Consider the following 21,353-nt stretch of genomic DNA (forward strand, 5'->3'; position numbering starts at 1 on the left):
CTGGGAGATGGTAAGTAACCCCAAATGGAAGTTCTCAGGCACAGGGAGGAATGCTGAGCAAAGAGGGTGATGAACACAGAATAAATATAGGTATGCTTTGAATATAAATAAATAGTATTAACATGTACTTTATGGGGTGATCAGAGGTAAAGCTATGCCATTCAGGATTACTGAACTCTGCCAAGTATGTGTAATCATATTTCTAGAGTAGTAATTAATGCATATAGAGTATATAACCTTCGAACTAGCAGAACAACAAAGAACAGAATGGTGTATATAACCCCCATCTCCAATAAAACAGCAACAAAGGAGGGGAAAAGAAACAGAAGAAGTGGGACAAAAAGAAAATAAGTGGTAGAAATAAGTCGGTACATATAAATAGTCCCAATAAATTAATAAACCTTTGTTTCTGGATTAGGAAACAAAGATTGTCAAATTAGATTAAAAAAAATATATATATATATAGCCATATGTGGTTTACTAGAATCATATTTAAAATGTAATACAAGGAAGTGTGAAGTTTTTCCATTGGAAAAGTTTACAGCTTCCATAGGGAATGTTTTATTTCTTAAGGTGGGAATTTTTTGTATAAATTTCATTCCCTTTTGTATATCTTAACATTTTTCATAAGTTAAAATTTAAAAATCAGCTTAGACCAAGTTAAATATCAATGGAGAAAATATTTTTTAAGTATGTGAGGAAGAGTTAATATCAATGTGTGTATATCTGTACACGTGTGTGCATGTGTGAGTGTGTGTGAGTCTATGTGTGTATACACAAACAATAAAAGGAAGACTAAAACCTGGAGGACCATTTTTGAAATAAAGAACTAAGCAATTCAGAAAATAAATAAAAATAATCACAATTATGTTTAGATTCATTGATAACTAATGAAATAAAAGTCAAAACAAGGTATTCATTTTGCTTGTCAGTTTGGCAACAGTTAAAAAGCACTATAAAATCTTGCGTTGGCCGGGAAGTTCGTTTATTTCTGGTGGTAGTAAATGTGTAAACTCTCTGATTCAAGTATGTTAATCTATTTTAAGAAAATAATCAGAGTGAGAAAATACCTCATGCAGAAATGATTTTTGCAGTGTTGTTTATAAAAATGGAAGCAATCTAAATGTCCAACAATGACAAATAATGGTTAAATTATTTGTATGTATTTTAAATGGCCTATCATTTAGGCATTACAATGATGATATACTTCTATTTTTATTGACAGGAAAACGCTTCATGATTTATTAGTTGAGAAAAGTAAATTCTATAAATAATATGATCTTATTCATATTAAATATATCTATTTTTATTTGTATTTGTACATGTACAGAAAGGGGTCTGGATTCATATTCAACGAAAAGTTGACTATAGTTATCTCTTCTTGCATAAGCGTATTTTCCAGCTTTTTTGGTCTTGTAATTTATAATGGAATAAAATTTTAAATAGAGAATGTGTTCCTAACTTAGAGGCCATATTTCGTATTGTGTGATTAAAAGCAGTAGCTTTTAAATCCAATGTATGTTGGTTTGCATGCATTTTAGCTCTAGCCATTACTTAGCTGTGTGACTTTAGGCAGATTACTTAGCCTCTTAACTCTGGGTTCCTTATCTGTGAAATGGAATAAGAACAATACCTGCCTTCAGGAGCAGTTGAGCTGAGCTGTTGAAATGAGGCGCTGCATGTGAAGTGTTTGGCAGTGTGCTGGACGGTGTCTGTGCCCAGTACGTGTTAGCTGTTCCCATCACTGGAATCATTCTGGCTCTGAGGACCATTTCCACATGGAGCTGAGAAATGATTCTCAAGTGATCTGAACAAGGGCAGCTTTGAGCAGTCAGTGTGGAAGCACACAGCAGCTCCTAACAGTAGGAGCACATACCTGTCAAAGGAATGAGTCACGTGATCCGTTATGTCACATGTCCTTTTCAGTGTCTATTGAGATAAGCACAGGTCTTTTGTTTTTTTTTTTTCTTATTTAAGCTATTAATAGATTTCCTAATGGTGAATTATCTGCATCTTCCTGGAATAAAAGGTACGTGGTAACACTGCATGGTTCTTTTAATATTATTATTGTAAAATATGCTGGATTTGATTTGCTAAGATTTTATTTAGGGCTTTTCCATCCATATTAATGAGTGAAATTTTTCTGCAAATACAGAATTTGTAGTGTAGCCAGTGAAGCGTTGTGCTTGTCCAATAATTCATCATATATATAGATTACAAATATTTATTGTGTGTGTGAGAGAGACACAGAGAAGAAAAAGAAGAAGAAGGAAGGGAAGGGGAAAGGGAGGGGGAAGGAGAGGAGGAGGAGCAGGAGAAGGAAGAAGGGGAAGGAGTGGGAGGGAGAGGAGGAGGAAGAGACAGAAGAGGGGAGGAGGAGGGAGAGAAGGAGGGGAGAGGGGGAGGAGGAGGGGGGAGGGAGAGGAGGAGGAGAAGGAAGAGGTGGGAGGGGGAGGAGGAGGAAGAGGGGGAGGGGAGGAGGGGTGAGGAGGAAGAGGAGGGGGAGACTCAGAGAAAATAAAATCACAATATATTTGCCAGGATTCTTTCACTCTCAAAAGACAGACGGCCCAGTTCAAACTAGCTTAAACAAACCATGCAGGAATTGTTCATAAAGTTAGGATAGCCAGGCAGGCGTTTGGCTTCAGATAAAGATCCAGAGGTGCTAGCCCTGTACCTACGGCACTGTTTATCTTTCCTTTGGTCCTCTAGCCCTTCCTCTTGTGCTGGTTTTAATCTCATTCAGGCTCTCCCCGAGTGGTGGTCCAGTTACATCTCATCAGCGAAACTCCTGCAGAAGAAGTCAGATGATAGCACTGAGCCAGGGTCTGTTGCCAGGGGATGCAGTGCTCTGACGGACCAGATCTGGGCATGTGCCCGCCCCAGGAGCCCTCTTGGGGTCCCACCTTAGCCACACGGACTGTGAGTGTGTGTGTGGGGGGGGTGCATATCTCAAATGTGGTTCTCAGCACTGTCACCAAAGTGCAGAAGGGGACGGGACAGGCAGTTCAACAGATGATTGATTATCCGTAATCGATCAGGTGCTTTTGTGTGTCCCAGGTTGTGGTTACTTCATTTGGTTTGCACACCACTCCCATGAAGTTTGGTTTTATGTCACTTTACTCCCGTATTTATTGGGGAGATGCTCAGATGCTTTCCCACTTTGGCAGGACTATAGAGTGGTGAAGTCAGTCCAAGTTAAGGACTCCTCTCCCTCAGTGGGGCTGCTTCTCTGGTCAGGACAACCTGTGCCACGTCTCCTGGGGACGCTCTCAGGCCAACCACGGCAGTGTCATTGTCAATGTCCCACGTGGTTTTACTATGGCACCCTCTTGTCTGTAATAGTGCTGTAAAATCTACCTGCGGGTGGAAGCCAAAGTGATTGTACCCTTACTGCTTCATTATCACCTAAAACCTTTCCTTTCAGTGGTCTGAGTCATAATTTTCCTTTGGTTTATTGACAAACAGCTTTTACTGTTTTCCTCCCAAAGAGCCCTAAAAAGACAAACAGGCAGAGAATGGATTTCTAATTCGTCTCACAAACTCAGGCTTCCAGACACAACTGAAACCCAGAATCTTTGCTTCAAAGATGTGAAAGTGGAGCTGTCTCTATCTATGGTTGCTTCCAAGAATCTGACATGAATTTTGTAAATTCCTTGTGAAAAATAAATCTTGTTTTGCAGCACAAAGCGCTGAAGTTGAAGGATCACATAGGACATACAGCAAGCGAGTTGTTAAAATAAACACTCAAAGATGTTTTTGCAGAGTAACTTGGGATATTAGTCCATATCCAGCTGCTCTTGACCACATCTTGGCACACGGGGTGTTTTTGCTTTACAATATTGAAGGTCTGCTCAGAGTAGCCTTGTTTCTGTCAAGATGAACATAAATGAGATGATCAAGATGAGGATGAACAGGGACTCAAATGCCTTTAAATAGCTCAAGACAAGAATGTCCTTCCTGGGAGCCTGAAATGCTGTGTAATCTTTGACTTCTTAAATGTAGAGCAGACTTCCTGTTTCTGCTAGAGTGGCTCTCTAAATGGCTGTGTTAAAACCTGAAACCCTAATACACACGTTTCTTTTCCACTCTCTTCGATGAAGATAGCTATATCAATAGCATCTCTACAGGATGACCTCTGAGGGTCGTGATCCATATTTGCTCCCTATTTCAGGTTCCCCAGTCTATCCAGGAGGCTCAATTGAATTAAGTACTCTTTAGAAATGGAGATGTACCATTTATTTGGTGTATGGATAAAAGAGAAAAGATGGAAATGTGAATGATTGCCTTCTGTGGCCAGGGAGGTAGATTCTTGAGGTCCGTGCTTCTTCTCAAGATAAATGTGGATTATGGGTAGCTCCTAACAGCTCCTGGGTCATACTGGCCCCCATATTTTCTTTCTTATTTTTTTTTTAAGATTTTTTGATGTGGATCATTTTTCTAAAAATCTTTATTGAATTTGTTATAATATTGCTTCTGTTTTATGTTTTTGGTTTTTTGGCCTTGAGGCATGTGGGATCTTAGCTCCCCAACCAGGGATCGAACCCACGCCCCCTGCATTGGAAGATGAAGTCTTAACCACTGGACCTCCAGGGAAGTCCCCTGGTCCCCATATTTTCTACTTTGAGCATAGCTGGACAAGTAGAGTTGGGTTTTAGGTATTATCTTAACAGGATACATAGAACAGCAATCATAGGAGCCCCAGGCTGCCATCAGAATTCAGCTCCTCTTGACCTTCTTTCCATCAGAGCAAAACCCAACTTCTTAATGGCCCCTTTCTCCCAAGGCCACTACCTAGGAGGGGGCAGGGCCAAGGAAAGGGAAGACTTGGTTAACACAAGGGTGTGGTCATCATTCATTGGGTTGTTTTCCCTCGGTGTCCATGACAGAGAGAGGAAAAAAGTTTTCACTACTCTTAACCTGGTTAAATTGTTTAGAACACCTTTCACAAATGAAAGGCATTCTTTTTGACTAGGTGCTGTTGACCAACTGTATTCGCTTGGGCTACCATAACGAAATACCACAGACCGGGTGGCTTCAACAACAGATATTCATTTTCTCACAGTTTGGAGGCTGGGAAGTCCAAGATCAAGGTGCTGGCCCGTTTGGTTCCTGACAGGAGCTCACTGTCTGGCTTGTAGATGGCCCCCTTCTTGCTGTGTCCTCACATGGTAGCGAGAGGGGGGAAGCAGGCTCTCTGGTGTTTGTCATAAGGGCACTGGTCCCATTGTGGGACCTTTATCCCTGAGGTCTCATCTAAACCTCACCACCTCCCAGAGGCCTACCTCTGACTACCATCACATTAGGTTTTAGGGCTTCAACATGTGACTTCTGATGGGGACACAATACCGTCTGTAGCACTAGCACAGAACTATTTTCGTTAGATGCTTGTTGTAGTGACCCATGTTTGGGGCAGTAAGGTCGTAAACTCAGGTGGGAAAAATGAGAAGAAACAGACGTCAGGAAGGGCAGTGAGCAGGGGCACCAGGCCTGCGAGGTATGGGCTCTGTGACTGAGGCTCTTCCTGCTGAGACCTGAGCTTGTGTGCTCTGTGTCCCTGTCTCCCTCTCTCCTAAGACATTTAAAAATTACTTCTTTGTTCACAGCTCAAATTGAGTCTGTATGGGACCATCCCACTCAATTTTGAGTTTGCGGCAGTGCCTGGCACGGTACCTGATAGAAGATGGCTGCCTAGAAAACCTTAACGGAAGGAAAGCAGGGAGTTTTGAGCCTCAAGATTGAAAACAAGTGAGGTTCTGCTGATGGAAAGAATGGAAGTCGGCTTACCAGATGGTTCGGGAAGGAAAAACTGAGTTCCGTTTTAGAATATAAAGATTGAGGTTAACCGTGGAACCTCTAGTCCGTACATTACTGCCAAGTAGTTGAAGATCATGTAGTCATACGTCTTAGGAAGATACAGGTCATTTATTTTAACCCTGTAGTCACAGCAGGGATCCCTATGATAAAGCCATGGCCCGATAGCCCCCCACCCCAGGCCCTGCTTGGTGCATGCTGGGTGACTTGTTCATTTATAAGGCATTTAGACAGTCCCGGCTCTTGGAAAGTTCTCTGCTACCTTTCAGTTCTACTCTAATTCCTTCTTGTTCCTGTCATCTGAGGGCTTACAGTCTGCATCCAGCTTCCCTTCCTCCTGCCCGGCCAGCCCCGCTCTGCCTCGCCGTGTCTCTCTGGCATTTATGGTTAGATCACCCACCCTCAGCAGCTGGTCCTGATGATGGTGAAGGGCAGTCTCTGCTTGTCTATTGTATTGGCATGCGGGCTGAGTACAGGCACTTAAACACCACTGATATTTGCATAATAAGGACTGTACTCGTGGAATGACTGAGTGGAACACTCATTGTGGGCCAGAGGCCCAAGATCTGGGTGCTTTCCTCCAACCCTACAGGAGGCAGCGCTGTGGAATGGTTCACCCTGACCACGTCTGTGCACAGACTCAGCGGACGCTAGGGAAACTGCTGAGCAGTGTGAGCCGTACTCGTATGTGCGTTGCCATATTGACCTACTAACCATTTATTGGACGTTATCTCATGAGGCATGAGTACATGGGTTGCATCATTTACAGATGCAGTGGGGGTGGGTCAGAGTGTGGCTCACCCAGCTTCACAAGTGAGCAAAGAAGGGACCTGGATGTTCTCGTGTTCCAGCCTCAGCATTGTGTTCTATCTTATACCGCAACTGTGCAGGGATTATCTCGGCTGCGTGAAACCACTGTCCGCTGAAGTGCCCTCAGTTGATTAATGTGGAAAGTGGTACTGAAGGAGGGTCCAGGTCACACAGAGGAGGAACTGGCAGAACCAAGACCCTAAGCTTTGTGTCCCACGTCCCTGACACATGCCTTCACAAAGCAGATTCTTCAGTTTAATGGGAGCAAATTCCGTTCTCTTCTGGAAGAGAGATGCAGAGGATTCTGAGGAAGCAGAGAACCACTGTCGGTTCAAAGTGAACGTTATCCCTTTAATATGCAATTCCCAACTTTCATTCTCTGTCATCTGCTCATATACCACATCTGGCCCCTGGATCTAGAAATAGACAAAAATAATTTTGTGACGTGTAATGAACTTAACCCTCAATGTTTATTTGACACATCCTTCATGCCAGGAAGTGGCCTGGAAAATATGGAGGGTTTACTTGATACAGTGTAAGTCACCAGAAGGTTCTTTCTTCTCAGAATGCCTTTTCTATATTCCAAACCTCCTCTTAGGATAGAAAGCAGAGGAAATGAACTTGACTGACACAGCTTTTCAGAACAAAGGGATGCTGTGGCCTAATACTGCTGGGTCGAAGTTCCCAGCAGAGCCTCCGCCCAGTCAAGAAAGCCAGGCCCTTTCTCGTGCCAGCCAGGGTCACGACCACCATTCTGTCCTAGGAAGCGGCAGAAGCACCCCTGCACCCCTGCCTGGCATCTCGTCCTTTTCCCTACTCTGCCCCCCTTGGAGTCACATGCACAGGACATCACTGTCCCTCTGAGAAGTGCCAACAGGGCAGCCGTCATCGGGATCTTTTCATCCCCTCAGAAGGGTTCTCTTGCCATTCAGGTCTCCTCCCCAGGATGAGAGCCACTGCTCCTGGTACCACCATGGCTTCCTAGGCCTTCTGACTCGATACCATAGCTGTGACTGGGCTTTCACCCTCTAAGATGAGTCAACAGATCATATGACGATGTGTGTGGTCCTGGCTCTGAGATCTAGGTGGTCTCCCCACTTCCCAGGCCCAACCAGCCTCTCTTCTCCTCTGTCCCCCAGCCATGCTGGCCAGTTTCCTTCCAGACCCTGGATCTAAGGTAGACCCGTGGGAAAATGGAAAGGTCAACTATGTGTCATTTGTATGGTCAAACCAGTCAAACCCATAGCAGAGCTCCTAAGTCAAAGTTCTTCCCCTCCAAAAGCTCCCTGGGTGTGTTCCCTCTTGGAATACCCAGGAGCCAGGAAGAACAAGCCCAGAGGAGACAGAGCCCAGAGGACTCCAGATGCCACCACCGCCAGTCTCAGATTTGACGTGTAAATGGCTTTAGGCTCTCCTTCCTGGCTTCTCCTTACCCTTCTCCTGATGTCTTTGAAGGGCTGGATCTGCCTGATGCTTCAAGGATATTGGTTGTGACCTTGGGGTTTTGCTCTGCTCGGATGGTCTCTTTAGCTTTAGTGACACAGAGAAATCATCAGGATTGGGAATGTGGGAATGAGGGTCATAATATCCTCCCCCCCATCCCCCCACCCCACCACCAGAAACTTGAAAGCTGTCACTTAGGCAGCCTGTCCAGACCTTGGGTGGGGGGAGGATGGTGTGCCCGGGGAAGCCTGTGCAGCTTTCCCTGGTCAGCTCACCCACGAGCTCAGTCTGCCCCGCTCTGTGCTGGGCCCTGTCTCGGGTGGTACGTGCACGGGGATGAATCCTACATTCTCCTGCCCCAGACCATGTCCTAGGGGAGTTTTCCACCAGCCGACACTCTGCTCACCTTCATTGATATCCCTCACCAGGATCCAGTATCACACCCCCCGCCCCCCTGACCTCCCGCCATGGGGCAGTGGGCAGCAGTCAGGGCAACCGTGGAGTGGAATTCTTCTGAAGAAAAACAACCATCACCTGTCGCCACCACCCCATCCCTCCAATGCAGTAAGTCCCCTACATACATACCTTCAAGTTGCGAACTTTCAAAGATGCGAATGTGCATTCGCACATCCAGTCACGTAAGTTAGTTCACGTGTCTGGCGAACATTGTCACGTGCGTGTATCCTCTACAAGTGGTTGTGCTTTCGTGTACTTTACAGTACTGTATAGAGTACAGTAGTACAGTATCTTTATTTCAAGCCCAGGATGTCCAGAAGCAAGCATAAAAGCAGCAGTGATGTAACTGGTACTGTACTTTTCAAGGTACTGTACTGTAAGATTAAAAATGTTTCTTTTATTTTTTGTGTTTCTTTTTTATGTATTATTTGTGTGAAAATATTATAAACCTATTACAGTACAGTACTATACAGCCAGTTGTGTTAGTTGGGTACCTAGGCTAACTTTGTTGGACTTACGAATGCGCTCTCGGAACGGAACTTGTTTGTATGTAGGGGACTTACTGTAAAGGCAGCAACAAAACCAGGACTCAAACCCCGAATTGTCCCTGCAAAGTCAGCAGCCCAGGCCCTGCGACTAGCAGGCCGTCTGCCTGCTCCGCAAGGTCTCCTTCCAGAGGCCCTGGCTCTCTTCCGACAGGTGGGTTGCCGGGAACAGCAGGGTTATGATGGGTTGCATGGAGTCCTTACGACCATTGCTCCTGCCCATGTCCTGGTCACGGGGGGACCAGCCCCAGCCCTCCCCCGCCCCCCATCTCCAGGGCAGTCTTCCCGAGGCCCTCGTCCCGCCAGCGCCTTTCCTCTGAAAGCCCCTTGGCCTTTCCTTTCCCCGGTAGCTGCAGGGCTTCCTTCAGGATCCTGAAGGTGGCACGGAGGGGCCCTGGCTGCTCTGTGCCTCCTCCCAGAACGCCCGTTTCAGGACCGTCCCTCGTCGGGGCTGTGGGTGGGGACGGGCGGAAGCAGCTTGGCCGGCGCTTCTTGCAGGCCAGGCCCGATTCCTCTCTCTCTGTTGCTTCATCTTCTCCTGTTCTCCCCTTGTGCGTTTTCCCCTCAGGCCTCGTGGCCAGGACAGTGCCATTGCTTACTGCAGGGACCCTGGTTCTGCAAGCCAGTCAGCTGTTTCTCAGCCCGCAGCCCGAGCTGTTGTTCCCGCTCCCAGCTGCTTCTGCAGGTCTCTGCAGCCTTCTCTCATTGCCTGCACTGCTGTTGGCAGCTCCTGCTGGCCAGCCAGCTCTCCGGTCTTGGTGCCGAGGGCAGGCTCTGCATCCCTCATCCTCCTTGAAAGATCACCCAGAGGCTGAAGCCCTCTCTGGCCATGCTTGGGTGGCCTGCTGGGTGGGGATCATCTTGCAGGAGGCCAGGCAGTCGAAGCAGCTCTCTGAAATGACCAGCCACCCCTTGATCTCTGCCTGGGCCTCTCCTCTGCCTTGGGGACAAGTCCAGGTGTGGTGGCCCCGGTCCCCTTCTCAGGTGGCCTGATGGAACTGACCACAGACCTTGTGAGGGTTTGACTCGGTGGAACCCTCCTGGGAGCTCAGCCTCAGAGATTGGGGGTTTTCTCAGTAGGTAAAAATGCAACATCTGTTTCCCATCTAACTACTACTCTTTTGGGTGTGGACCGTGATGAAATACACACACTTGCTGCTGTTCGCCTGCATCTCTGGGGCACAGTGAGAGGGCAATGCCTTGCCCACCGTCAGCTGCATTAGAGGTAGAAGATTCCTCAGCTTCTCCTGGGACCTGCTTTGGCAGGAGACTTGGGCTCATTTGCTTAGACCAGAGGTTGCAAATAGTGGCTGATGGACGACATCTGGCCTGCCTCCTATTTTTCTATGGCCCACAAGCTAAGAATGATTTTTACATTTTTAAATGGTTGGGGGGAAAAGCCCACAGAAGAAGAATATTACAAAATGTGAAAATGATATGAAATTCAAATATCAGTTGATAAGTTGGCACACAGCCAAACCCACTCATTTACATACTATCTATAGCTGCTTTGGGACCATAACCTCAGAGATGAGTAGTTGCCACAGAAACCGTGGCCTGCAAAGCCTGAAATATCTACTCCCTGACCCCTCATGGAAGAAGTGTGCCGACCTCTGGCTTAGATGGTCTGGACTGAGGGGGACTCAGAGCGATGTTCCCATGAGCTCTTGGAGCCTGGGGTCTTCATCTATAACCAGAGAGTGTGGTCTCATGATCACTGAAGGCCTCTCCAGCCCAGGCTTTCCATGGTTCTAGGAAACCTCAGTAGCTCCTTCTCCAGGAGCTCACCCACTCCTCCCTTCAAGTATCAGGGTCCTGGCAGAAATTGGGCCACAGGGAACAAATCCATTTGGTTTTTGGTACCAAGGAGCGCAAAAACAATACAGTAATCACTTTGAAAAGAAAACTGATTTTAATACCTTGCATGTAAACATTGTTACTCTTTTGCATATTTTATATTTGTAGAGTAACTCACTGTTTAAAACTGAATGCACAACGTATTTCTTGCATGATGGATGAATTACATTCATCAAGGAATATATTCAACAAGGAAACCACTTTGTTTCATAAAACTTTTCAAAGGAGATTTTATATCTCTGGAAGGATAGTGATTTCCTTAATCAGCGTTTTGTGGGGTGTGTTCCCGTTTTTTTTCTTCCTTTTCAAGTAAAGGCATTTAACGAATGAGAAGAATTGCATTTAAAGAAAGAATTGCATTTAAAGAATGAGAAGGGTTCTTATTTTTTTTGTTCCTGTTTGACAAGATTTCCTGAATGAGAAACGCTGGTCCTTCCCCAGGCGACAGCATGACACTGGACGTCTATAGACTTGAGGGTGTGTAACAATATTGCCTTTCTCTGCTGTGTTTCCTATGGAAAGTTTACCTCATTGACATTAATCTCTACGTGGAGTCACACAGTCGCATGTGACCGCACCTGAAAACTTGAAGCCAGAGATAGAGTCCCGAGGGACAATACCAGGGCACAGGGACCTCAGAAAGAGAGAGTTTAGGTGAAGGTGTGCATGTGCTTTTGTGTCGGGGAGAGGTAGAGGGTTGGCAGGAATCAGAGATGTCAAAGGGCTGAGAAGTGGGACCAGCAAGCAAGGGACAGAGGGAGGGGTCAAGAGAAAATTGACAAGGGGTGGAGAGAGAGGGGCTCAAGGTGGGGTCAGTAATGGAGCAGGAGTGCAGGGGAAGGGGAGTGGAAGAGAGCGGGGAGGGAGAGGAGAGGCGGAAGAGGAGAGGGGGAGGAAATGTACAGGAGCAGGACGGTGGAGGTAAGGAGGCAGGAAACCAGGAGCTTAGAGAGGTAAAAAGCGGTACCCTTAAGGAGATTTTTCATGACTCTTCCTTTTTTTTTTTTAACGTCTTTATTGGAGTATAATTGCTTTACAATGGTGTGTTAGTTTCTGCTTTATAACAAAGTGAATCAGTTATACCTATACATATGTCCCCATACCTCTTCCCTCTTGCATCTCCCTCCCTCCCACCCTCCTTATCCCACCCCTCTAGGTGGTCACACAGCACTGAGCTGATCTCCCTGTGCTATGCGGCTGCTTCCCACTAGCTAGCTATTTTACGTTTGGTAGTGTATATATGTCCATGCCACTCTCTCACTTTGTTGCAGCTTACCCTTCCCCTTCCCCGTGTCCTCAAGTCCATTCTCTAGTAGGTCTGCATCTTTATTCCCGTCTTGCCCCTAGGTTCTTCATGACCATTTTTTTTTTTTAGATTCCATATATATGTGTTAGCATACGGTATTTGTTTTTCTCTTTCTGACTTACTTCACTCTGATGGACCTAGTGACTGTCATTTGGAGTGAAGTAAGTCATGACTTTTTCTGAAGTCCTGGGTGCAAAGTGGCGGGTGGGGAGAGCACATAGCAGGTGGGAACGTCCAAGGCCACCTTCTCCTTGATTCTTTCCAAGTCCTTCTCCCGTGAGGCCGCACCTGGACTCTACCTGCAGGTGAGCTGCTGGTACCAGTGGGTCTGTTCTCCCACTCATGCCCATCCCTCCTTGGATGACTTTTACACTCCCCAAAGCCCACTTTCCAGAGAGCTCCCCATCCCTTAGTGTCTGCAGACACAGCAGGTGACCAGCATGGCTCCTCCTGGCCCTCCGTGTCCTCCCTCCTCCATTTACCTCCAGGCCGCTTTTCTCAGATGCCCAGCTGCCAGCTCTCCCCCTGGGCTTCCTCCGTCTCTGGGCTGTAGCACTTGCTCCTTTATATTTTGGTTTTCAGTGTTCAGGAACCCTTAGGCTCCCAGATTCAGGGCATAGGAACCGCCCCCCCCCCCCAACAAGAGCCACTGTCTGGTCCTCTTGCTTTGGGGGCAGCAGGGCCCGGTGCTGCTGAGCAGAGGCCATGCAGGCTTTTGAACTGGCTTCCTTTCACTGTGGGTTCCCAGTCCTCCCTTTCCCCCCCTTCTCATCCGTTCCACTTCCTCCCAATCCAAACAGCAGTGCCTCCTGTGCGTCTTTCTCACCACACTCCTCCGTCTCGGGCCTGCTTCCTCCCCTCTCTCCCTCCACCTGGATCGGGCAGGACAGTCATAAGGATACTCTATCCAAGGTCGTTACCGGGTCAGACATGGGTGGTGTGTGGGCTCCAGAGACGGCTTCAAAACTGCCATTGGTTACTTGGCACTGATTTTGCACCTGAGTAATTGAGAACCTTTTATGTGCCCCTTGGAGCAGCACTCAGAGTAAAATTAATTCCTCCACCCGTTCATTCATTCACGTGAAATATGTGTATTGAGTGGCCTGGGCGTCCCATCTATGATGCTCTGCACCAGTGGGCAAATGACCTCCATCCAGGTGTCCAGGAAACCTCCACTGTCTTCACCCAAGTCACCCCCTTCCTTCGTCCTTCCCTGTCTCTGCCCAGCTCTCACCATTACACAGCTTTCCCCTCCTGTCTTTACCCGAGGACATGGCGGGGGCCTCATCCAGCCTGGGTGAGCCAGCTGTAGCTGAAGTCCCACCTTCTCACCAGACAGGCACTCTGTTTCTTGTTGACTTTCAGGCCAGAGGTGGTGTTTTAGACTGTTCAAACTGCTATAACAAGAATACCATAGACCAGCGGCTTAAACAGCAAACATTTATTTCTGACGGTTCTGGAGGCTGGGAAGCCCAAGATCAAGGCGCTGGCCTCTTTCTGTTTGCAGATGGATGCCCTCTTGCTGTGTCCTCATGGCTGGGAGCAGAGAGATAGAAGAAGCAAGCTCTCTCCTGTCTCTACAAAGAAACTAATTCCATCATGAGGGCCCCATCCTTAGGACCTAATGACCTCCCAAAGGCCCCACCTCCAAATACCATTCCACTAGGATTAGGGTTTCAACATATGAATTTCGGGGGAACACAAAGCAGTCTATAACAGGTGGGTAAATCACTCAGAAGAGCAGTTGGGATCTGAGCATTCAGCAAGGCTTCCAGGAACCCTGTTCTATGGGACCCAGTTCATCTCAAACATGGCAACAAGGAAAACATGGCAGTCATTGAAAGATGTGTCGAGTCCCTAAGAAAAATGAATAGACACTGCTCCCTGCCCTCAGGGACTAGAGACCCATGCTCAGCAAATGACAGATTGTAACAGCATGATCTTGCTTCCACCCCGTGCCTCCGAGGGTCTCCATCACAGTGCCGCCTCCTTAGGGTTTGAGTGAATGTACGGAAGTCTTGGTTGCTGGGTGGTTCGGGGAGTCTGAACTCGGCAGTGGTATTCCCAGGTGACCCACATCCCCCAGATCATTAACCATCTAGTGTCCTGGTGGGGGTGTGTTTGCTTCATGGTATATGGGTCCTGGCGCCAGAGATGTTACCCACCCCTTTCACTGTGGCATCCAGGACCTGGCGTCCACACACAGCTGCGTGCGGTCTGGTTTAATACATGTCCCACTCTCTGTCAAAAGTGTCCTTGTTTGGATGAGAATTGATAAGGCCACGGTATCTCTGAGACTCTAGTCTGACTCGCTTCGTCTGTCGCTTACTGGTTAAACAGTGTTCACCACAAGTCCACCAGCTCACTGCCTCCAGAGCCTCTAAACCCTTCCCACGCGTTGCTGCTTGCGGTTTGGGCGTGCTGACACCTCCAGTTCCCGGAGCTCTGTGAACTTACCTGTGCGTCACTTCTCACACAGCCACGTGTCCTGGGCTCTTTGCTGCTCCTTCTTCCCTCACCTTACCGGGCTCCCTCTTCCCTTTCTCTGTATTCACCGCCTACGCTGTGCCTGGGACCTGGCAAGTGCTAGGTAAGCGTCGGGGTGTGTTTGAGAGGCGGGCACGGCTGTGAGGAGTTCAGGACCAGGTCCTGGTTCTGAATGGTACCGACTGGAGTAACCGGCCCCCTGTGTGTGCAGGGAAGCTCCCCACTGCCCACAGGCATGGAGAAGTCATGGACTGGGGTGGGGGATGAGGGGCAGGAGCAACATGCCCAGGCCTCTGGCCACCGCTGTCCCGCGTCCCCGCTTCTGAGCTGCCGGCAGCACGCCCCTCACCTCGAATGACTGCTTTTCCAGTATCTCTTGGCTGGAGCCTCACCTTCTCTGTTTCTCTTGTCCTGTTTTTATCCTCTCCTCTTGTCTGGCCTCATCTCCCCATTCTTTCCACTTTCCTGAATATTTCAGATCGTTTACCACGTACATTTACTACTGTTCTCATCAGAAAAGAGTAAATACTATCTCACCTGGGAAACGGGGATGGGGATGCTTCTCTCACAGCCCTGCTGTGGGGCTCAGCAGGTACTTCATCTTGGAGCCGCGCCCCCTTCCCGCCCACCACCCCTTCCCCTTCCTCCGGGGCGAGCTTGCTCAGCTGTAGGTGCTGCACGACTTCCCACCTGCCGGCCTCTGTTCCACTTCCCAGCTCTGTGCTCTGAGTTCCCAAGCAGCCTGCCTACGGGTCCAGCATCCCGCGCCTGCTCCTTCACTTTCAAATCAACCACTTGCATTGTACCCCCATCATAAGAGTACTGTATTCTAAATTGTAACAACTTAGAGATACAGAAAATGGTAAGTGGGAAATAAAAATCACAGGTAATCTGACCATTCAAATATAGCTTTGTCCCCTTTTTAGTGTATTGACCTCAAGACACACACACACATACACACACACACACAATCTTTCTCTACTGTATGTGTGTATTAGAGGTGCATTGAATTAAATCCATTGGACCTAATGCTGAATGTCTGAGCATCAAAGTCAACGTTTGGTTGTGTTTGAGGCTGGAGCTGAATATCACCATCATTGAATGAAAGCCAGACATTTTACAAAAGTAGGTTTTATTACTATTTTATTATTATTTATTAGTAGTAGTTACATTGTAAAAGGTTGACATCTGACTCAATAATATATGGGCACTGTTCACGGCTGATTGCTCCTGTGTTCATCATGCTGCAGTTGGTGATACTAAATAGATGTTCGTTTGCAGTTGAGTTTGGGGGAGGAATGAGAGGTATCAGGGGGACTTCATATTTCCCTAACATTTCCTCTTTTTTCTCTTTGTTTTCTTAATTGCATCTAGATTGATGATGATTTCCTCTAGATCAGCTTGATGTACTTGATTTTGAAGGTTTTCTTTCGTGCAGTTTTGAGGTAGCAAAGTTGACAAAGCTGGCTATTAATTCACCCTTGTACAGATATGAAAACTTCCAAATAAGAATTTTTCTTGAAAGATGCATGGCCTAAACAAATAAATTATAAAAATTAAAAATCTTGACAGTTTATTGCTATGAAGGCCAGTACATATACCAAACAACTCCACAAAGATATTAATTACAGGGCTTCCCTGGTGGTGCAGTGGTTAAGAATCTGCCTGCCAATGCAGGGGACATGGGTTTGAGCCCTGGTCCGGGAAGATCCCACATGCCGCAGAGCAACTAAGCCCATGAGCCACAACTACTGAGCGAGTGTGCCACAACTACTGAAGCCCGCGTGCCTAGAGCCTGTGCTCCGCAACAAGAGAAGCCACCACAATGAGAACCCCATGCACCACAACGAAGAGTAGCCCCCGCTCGCTGCAACTAGAGAAAGCCCACGTGCAGCAACAAAGACCCAACGCAGCCAAAAATAAATAAATAAATAAATAAATAAATAAATTTTAAAAAAGCAGTCTTTCAAAATCTCTAAAAAAAAGATATTAATTACAGCATACTCTGATAATCTCTTTTATTCTGCTTTGTATTATTATTTATGGTTCTATAGACATCTTAGCTCAAAAAGGATATAATAGTCTTCCTAAAGGCAGCAAGCTAATGCATTCTCCCTTAACATTTGTATTATTTCCCCATTTTCTCTTACATTTAAGTATTTGAAAATTCTTAATAATTGGTTTTGCACGTAAAATTAATAGCTTTCAGCCTATGGCAATGAATTATCACACATTATACTCCTACAACAGTATATTTATAAACCATCTGATAGGGAGAATTGAAACATATATATAAGGAGCTTTTCAATCTTAGTTCATCTAGAATGCCTATTTACGTTTGAAAGTGAATATTCAGACTTGAACAGTAAGTTTGTGTGGCATGCCTTGTTTTGGGATTGCTGTTGATATACTATAGATGTAGATAACGATGGTGACCCATGTGATGATAGGGTCATTGATTACCCACAAGTTCAGGGATGCCAGAAACGATCCTGAAATGGGTATTCCACTGCTCGTCCTTTCAAAGGTCGAGGCATTCGTTCAGAAGCAGGGCAAATACTGTGACTGAAGCTGAATTTTGATGGATCCCTGACAGATATATGTTTGCCTCTAAGCTTTTGTATCCTGCTCTATTAATGTACCCTTAGCATTTTCCTGTAACATTATTCTTTGAAATCATGATATTTAATGGCTGAGTGATTTTTATCTGTGTGGGTATTCCATAATTTATTAGCTTTTCACTTTATGTCAGACGTTTTAGTTCATTTGGTTTCTTTTCAACTTCAAACTGTATTTGGACAGTCAGCGCGCATGTGAGTCATTCATTTCTTCCCTTACCCTTCATATCCTTGGCCGCCGTGCCAAGGCCTTGGCAATAATCGAGAACTGGCCTCTTCTGTTTCATACAGGAAGGTCTCTCATGTATTTGAAGACAGTTTCACGTGTCCTCCTGCCTCAAGGAGTTTCCTTCAACCACAGCCTGGGTTTTAACTGAGGATCCCTCTAAGACCCTCTCAAGGGAAGCCTGTCCACTGACAGACCCCGAGCCTACAACCCAGGTGACCTGGCCTGTCTTGTGCCTGACAGATGAGACCCACTTCCCTCTGATGGTCTCTGGCTGTCGTATTTGACTCAAGCACGGGACAATTCGTGGTGGAGGCCCCGTTGTGGTTATATATGTGGGCCTTTGTCTGTCATGTCCCAGAAGGCGGCCAGATTGAGTGTGGAGCTCACTCTTCCTGTCTTCCGCCAGAATCATAACCTCATCAGTAACCTCCCTACCTTTCTTCCTCTGGAATTGTTAGTTGCCCGTCTTCTTCTTGGGTCTGTGTGTTTTACCCTTTTTATAAAGTTCAAGGCAGGGATGCAGGGCCTTCAGCCACGAGGGTGGGCTTGGACCCTAGTGGGAATACAGGTGCTAATGCCCTAGTGGGCTCTGGTGCAGTGTCTGTGTTCCAAAGGGCACAGCACTGCCCACTCGGGCCAGGGAGCAGGGCTCTGCGTAAGCCAGCATTGCTAGCTGAGGTGGGAGGGCATCTCCCCAGGCTGCCCTGGGACTGCTTCCAGTTCCCTAATGCCAAACCTGCCTGCTGGCTAGGAGTGACTCAGGCCCACAGCCAGGGCTCTGTGTCCAGGAGGGAGACACCAGCTGATGGAGGAAGGACCTGGCCTCTTCCTCCTTTCCTGGGTCCACTGGCCGTCTCTTCCCATGTCTACCACCTCCTGCCCTGCTGCAGAGACCCCCACCCAGCCCGCCTTTGGATGAGGGCTGCCTTACAGAGGATACACGGCTGGTTAAAGTCTAGCAAGGACCTGGGGTCAGAATCCCCTGGCTCTCGGTCTAATGATTTTTCTGTACCTTGTGCTACAAAAATCCCACCCTATGGAGGGCCTTTGGGAGTCATGTGCCCTGCCTTCCTTCCAGAAGTGGAAGGGACCCTTTCTCCCTTGCACATCAGGAGGAATCCTTTTTGATCTCTGCCTGAAATGTTTTGATAACAATCTAGAGATTTCAGCATACATTGTGGTTGCACAAGAAATCCAAGTCACCAATTTTTCAGAACCTAAGCAGTTAACATTAGAAATTTTGCTGCAAATAAATTGATCAGTATGCAAGACAGTTGTCACGGCTGAATCATGGTCCACAGTTAAGGTAAACAGATCTGTGATGACATTTTCTGAGCGGAATACAAATGCAGCTCATTTCCTCCCAGAGGTTTCTGACATTTCTTCTACACGGATAACAGATTCTCCCAAGAAGGTGCTGGTCACAAGGAAGAAAGATCTTTGTTTAATCCCTCTGAAAAGGTATGGCTGTGATATTTGATGTGCTTTCTGTGGAAAGAATTGTTCTAAGAGAAATGAATAGTGAAGAGAGTGTTTTTCTTTGGGTAGCTGTCCCTCACTCCCTCCCAACCATGGAGAGACCCTTTTGGGTTTTGTTTATTTGAACGGTTATTAAAATATTATGTCATTGTTTTGTGAGAGTTTGCATGTCAATAACATTTTTTTGCAGTGTGAAGATCAAGGGATATTTTTCTTATTTAGATTCACATGAAATAGTGGGGGAGGGAACAAAATGTTTTTTCACTTCCTCATGTTCTTTTCATCTGTAATGCTCTCAAGTTTCACATTTTTCCCCAGGTTTTTGCTCCCTATACTGTATTTTAGGAATTCTATACACTGTGTCTGCATTTGAAATGTGAAATAGTCCTTAGCTAGATGCTGCATTGTAAGCTAGATCTGTTTTCTGTATTCCGGTGAAGCTTTCAAAAGCCTCAGCTTGTACTGCAGTTGAAATGAGCTGAAAACCTGCAACTTTGTGTAAGGGCAGGCGGTCATTCCATCCCTGTGTGTAACGGGAAACAACATTTCCTGGGTTGGAGGCAATACTGGCATTTGGGGTGGGACTGCTGTAGATGGAGAGATTTCTGTCTATTTGTGCATTTGTCATTGGTTATGACCAGGGATCCTGAGCAAGGAGCTATACAAGACGGTTGCATTTGAGGTGGGGGAATAATTCTAGATCCTGTTGGGAGCTGCAGTTGGGGTAAAAGGCCAGAAAGCTCCAGTGACTGGACATGAACAAGAGGGCATGCCCCTCCAAGCAGGGGCATGAATGAGTCTGTTCATAAATTCTGGAGCAATCAAAGGAATACATTTAGGAAAAGGGCATCTTTTATATCGTGCTTCATTCCTCCCTGAAGCGTTTGCAGTCCATTGCCAGGATAGCACAGGTGTGGCCTCCTCCAGGAAGCCTTCTTGGATCTTCCTGGTCCTTCCCACCACCCAGTGTCCAGTCTCTTGCACAGCACACAGCTCTCAGTATGAAATTACCTGGCTCTGAGTCTCCATCACACTCAAGACTGAACCTGTCAGCGGCAGGATGGGGTCTTTCCATCTCTGACCAACCAGCTTGTAGCACAGCTCCTGGCTCAAAATCAGAGCTTAGCAAATGCTGTGTGTAATTGAAACAGGCCCCATTTTCTTACAGCAGCTTCTGCAGAAGGAAGGGATGTCCTGATTAACCCCATTTCTTAGTTGGAGAATAGATGGGGAAACTGAGTCGCATAGTAATGAAGCCAGACTAGAACCAGATGCCTATTTAGCGCATGACCCTCTGAATAAATGGACAGAGGAAGGTGTAAGCGATCACACCTCTCCTTTGCTGCAGAGTCCCCATATATCAAGTGTATGGTGTGGTAGATGTAAATATGCAACCGAACCAACCATATTTTTCTTCCTCCTCCCGAAATTTTTTGCCCCATGCAGTCTCAGTGTAGGAGGATCAGGTGACCAAGGCTTTTTAGAGTCTTCCTTTCTGGGCCCTGACGGTGACACATCGTGTATTTTGAGGCAGTAACATCATCTCCTTCCTCCTGAATGCCCTCTGGGCGGCTCCATCATTCAAGCCCTGTTTTCTGTCATCTGGACCGCTGTGACCTTCATTCATTCACAGGAGAAGTACAGGTACAGTAAGAATGAATCACCAGGGACCAGACCTAGAATGGGAGGGAAAGGGATTGGCCAAGGACAGGCTTCCTTGGAAAAGTGATGTTTGAGCTGAATCTCAATGACTGTTAGGAGTTAACTTGGTGAAGAGATGGAAGAGGGCTTTCTGGCCACAGGACACAGCATGTGCAAAGGCCCTGAGGTGGGAGGGAACACAGTGTGTTCATAAGACTGATAGGGCAGGGTGGCCAGAGCCGAAGAGGTGGGCAGGAGAGGTGGACAGCAGCCTGACCACACAGGAACTGGCTGATCGTTGCAGGGAACTCCACATTTGTGCTGAGAGCAAAGAGAAGCCGCTAGAGGAGAGAAGTAAGAGGTGGACTGGTCAGCTGACTCCTGTGCGAACAGTGGGAGAGTAGATGCAGAGAGACCAAGGGAGGAGGCCCTGCGATAGGCCAGCAGAGAACCCAGAGGACGGAGAGACCTTTAGGACGTGACAGCAGGACTTGAGAACTGGATTTGGGAATCATCAGCACAGAAGTGGTACTGATGCCGGTGCTTGAATGGGTTCACCTGGAGGGAGAACAGAGAAGAGGGAGTGGTGAAAGTGCCTGGAGGCCGGGTGGAGGAGGGGGAGCTGGCCAAGGAGAGGAGAAGGAGGGCCTGAGAGGTGGGAGGGAAGG

The 21,353-nt window shown here is 47.0% G+C and overlaps 1 protein-coding gene across 6 annotated transcripts in view; it reads left to right on the forward strand.

The window, feature by feature from the left end:
• Positions 1 to 21,353, forward strand: part of ARNT2 (aryl hydrocarbon receptor nuclear translocator 2) — a 196,854-nt gene that overhangs the window by 18,060 nt on the left and 157,441 nt on the right. For 5 of the 6 annotated variants that reach the window (XM_036844101.1, XM_036844099.1, XM_036844104.1 and 2 more), the window contains exon 1: positions 8,520 to 8,631. The exons of the other annotated variant lie outside the window; for it this stretch is intronic. In XM_036844101.1, the coding sequence (XP_036699996.1) occupies positions 8,535 to 8,631 (97 nt within the window). In that variant the 5' untranslated portion in view covers positions 8,520 to 8,534. Of the gene's footprint in view, positions 1 to 8,519; positions 8,632 to 21,353 lie in introns of those variants that run through there. 6 annotated transcript variants of the gene reach the window in all.

The sequence above is a fragment of the Balaenoptera musculus genome, chromosome 2 (assembly GCF_009873245.2).
Source record: "Balaenoptera musculus isolate JJ_BM4_2016_0621 chromosome 2, mBalMus1.pri.v3, whole genome shotgun sequence".
NCBI classification, from domain to species: domain Eukaryota; kingdom Metazoa; phylum Chordata; class Mammalia; order Artiodactyla; family Balaenopteridae; genus Balaenoptera; species Balaenoptera musculus.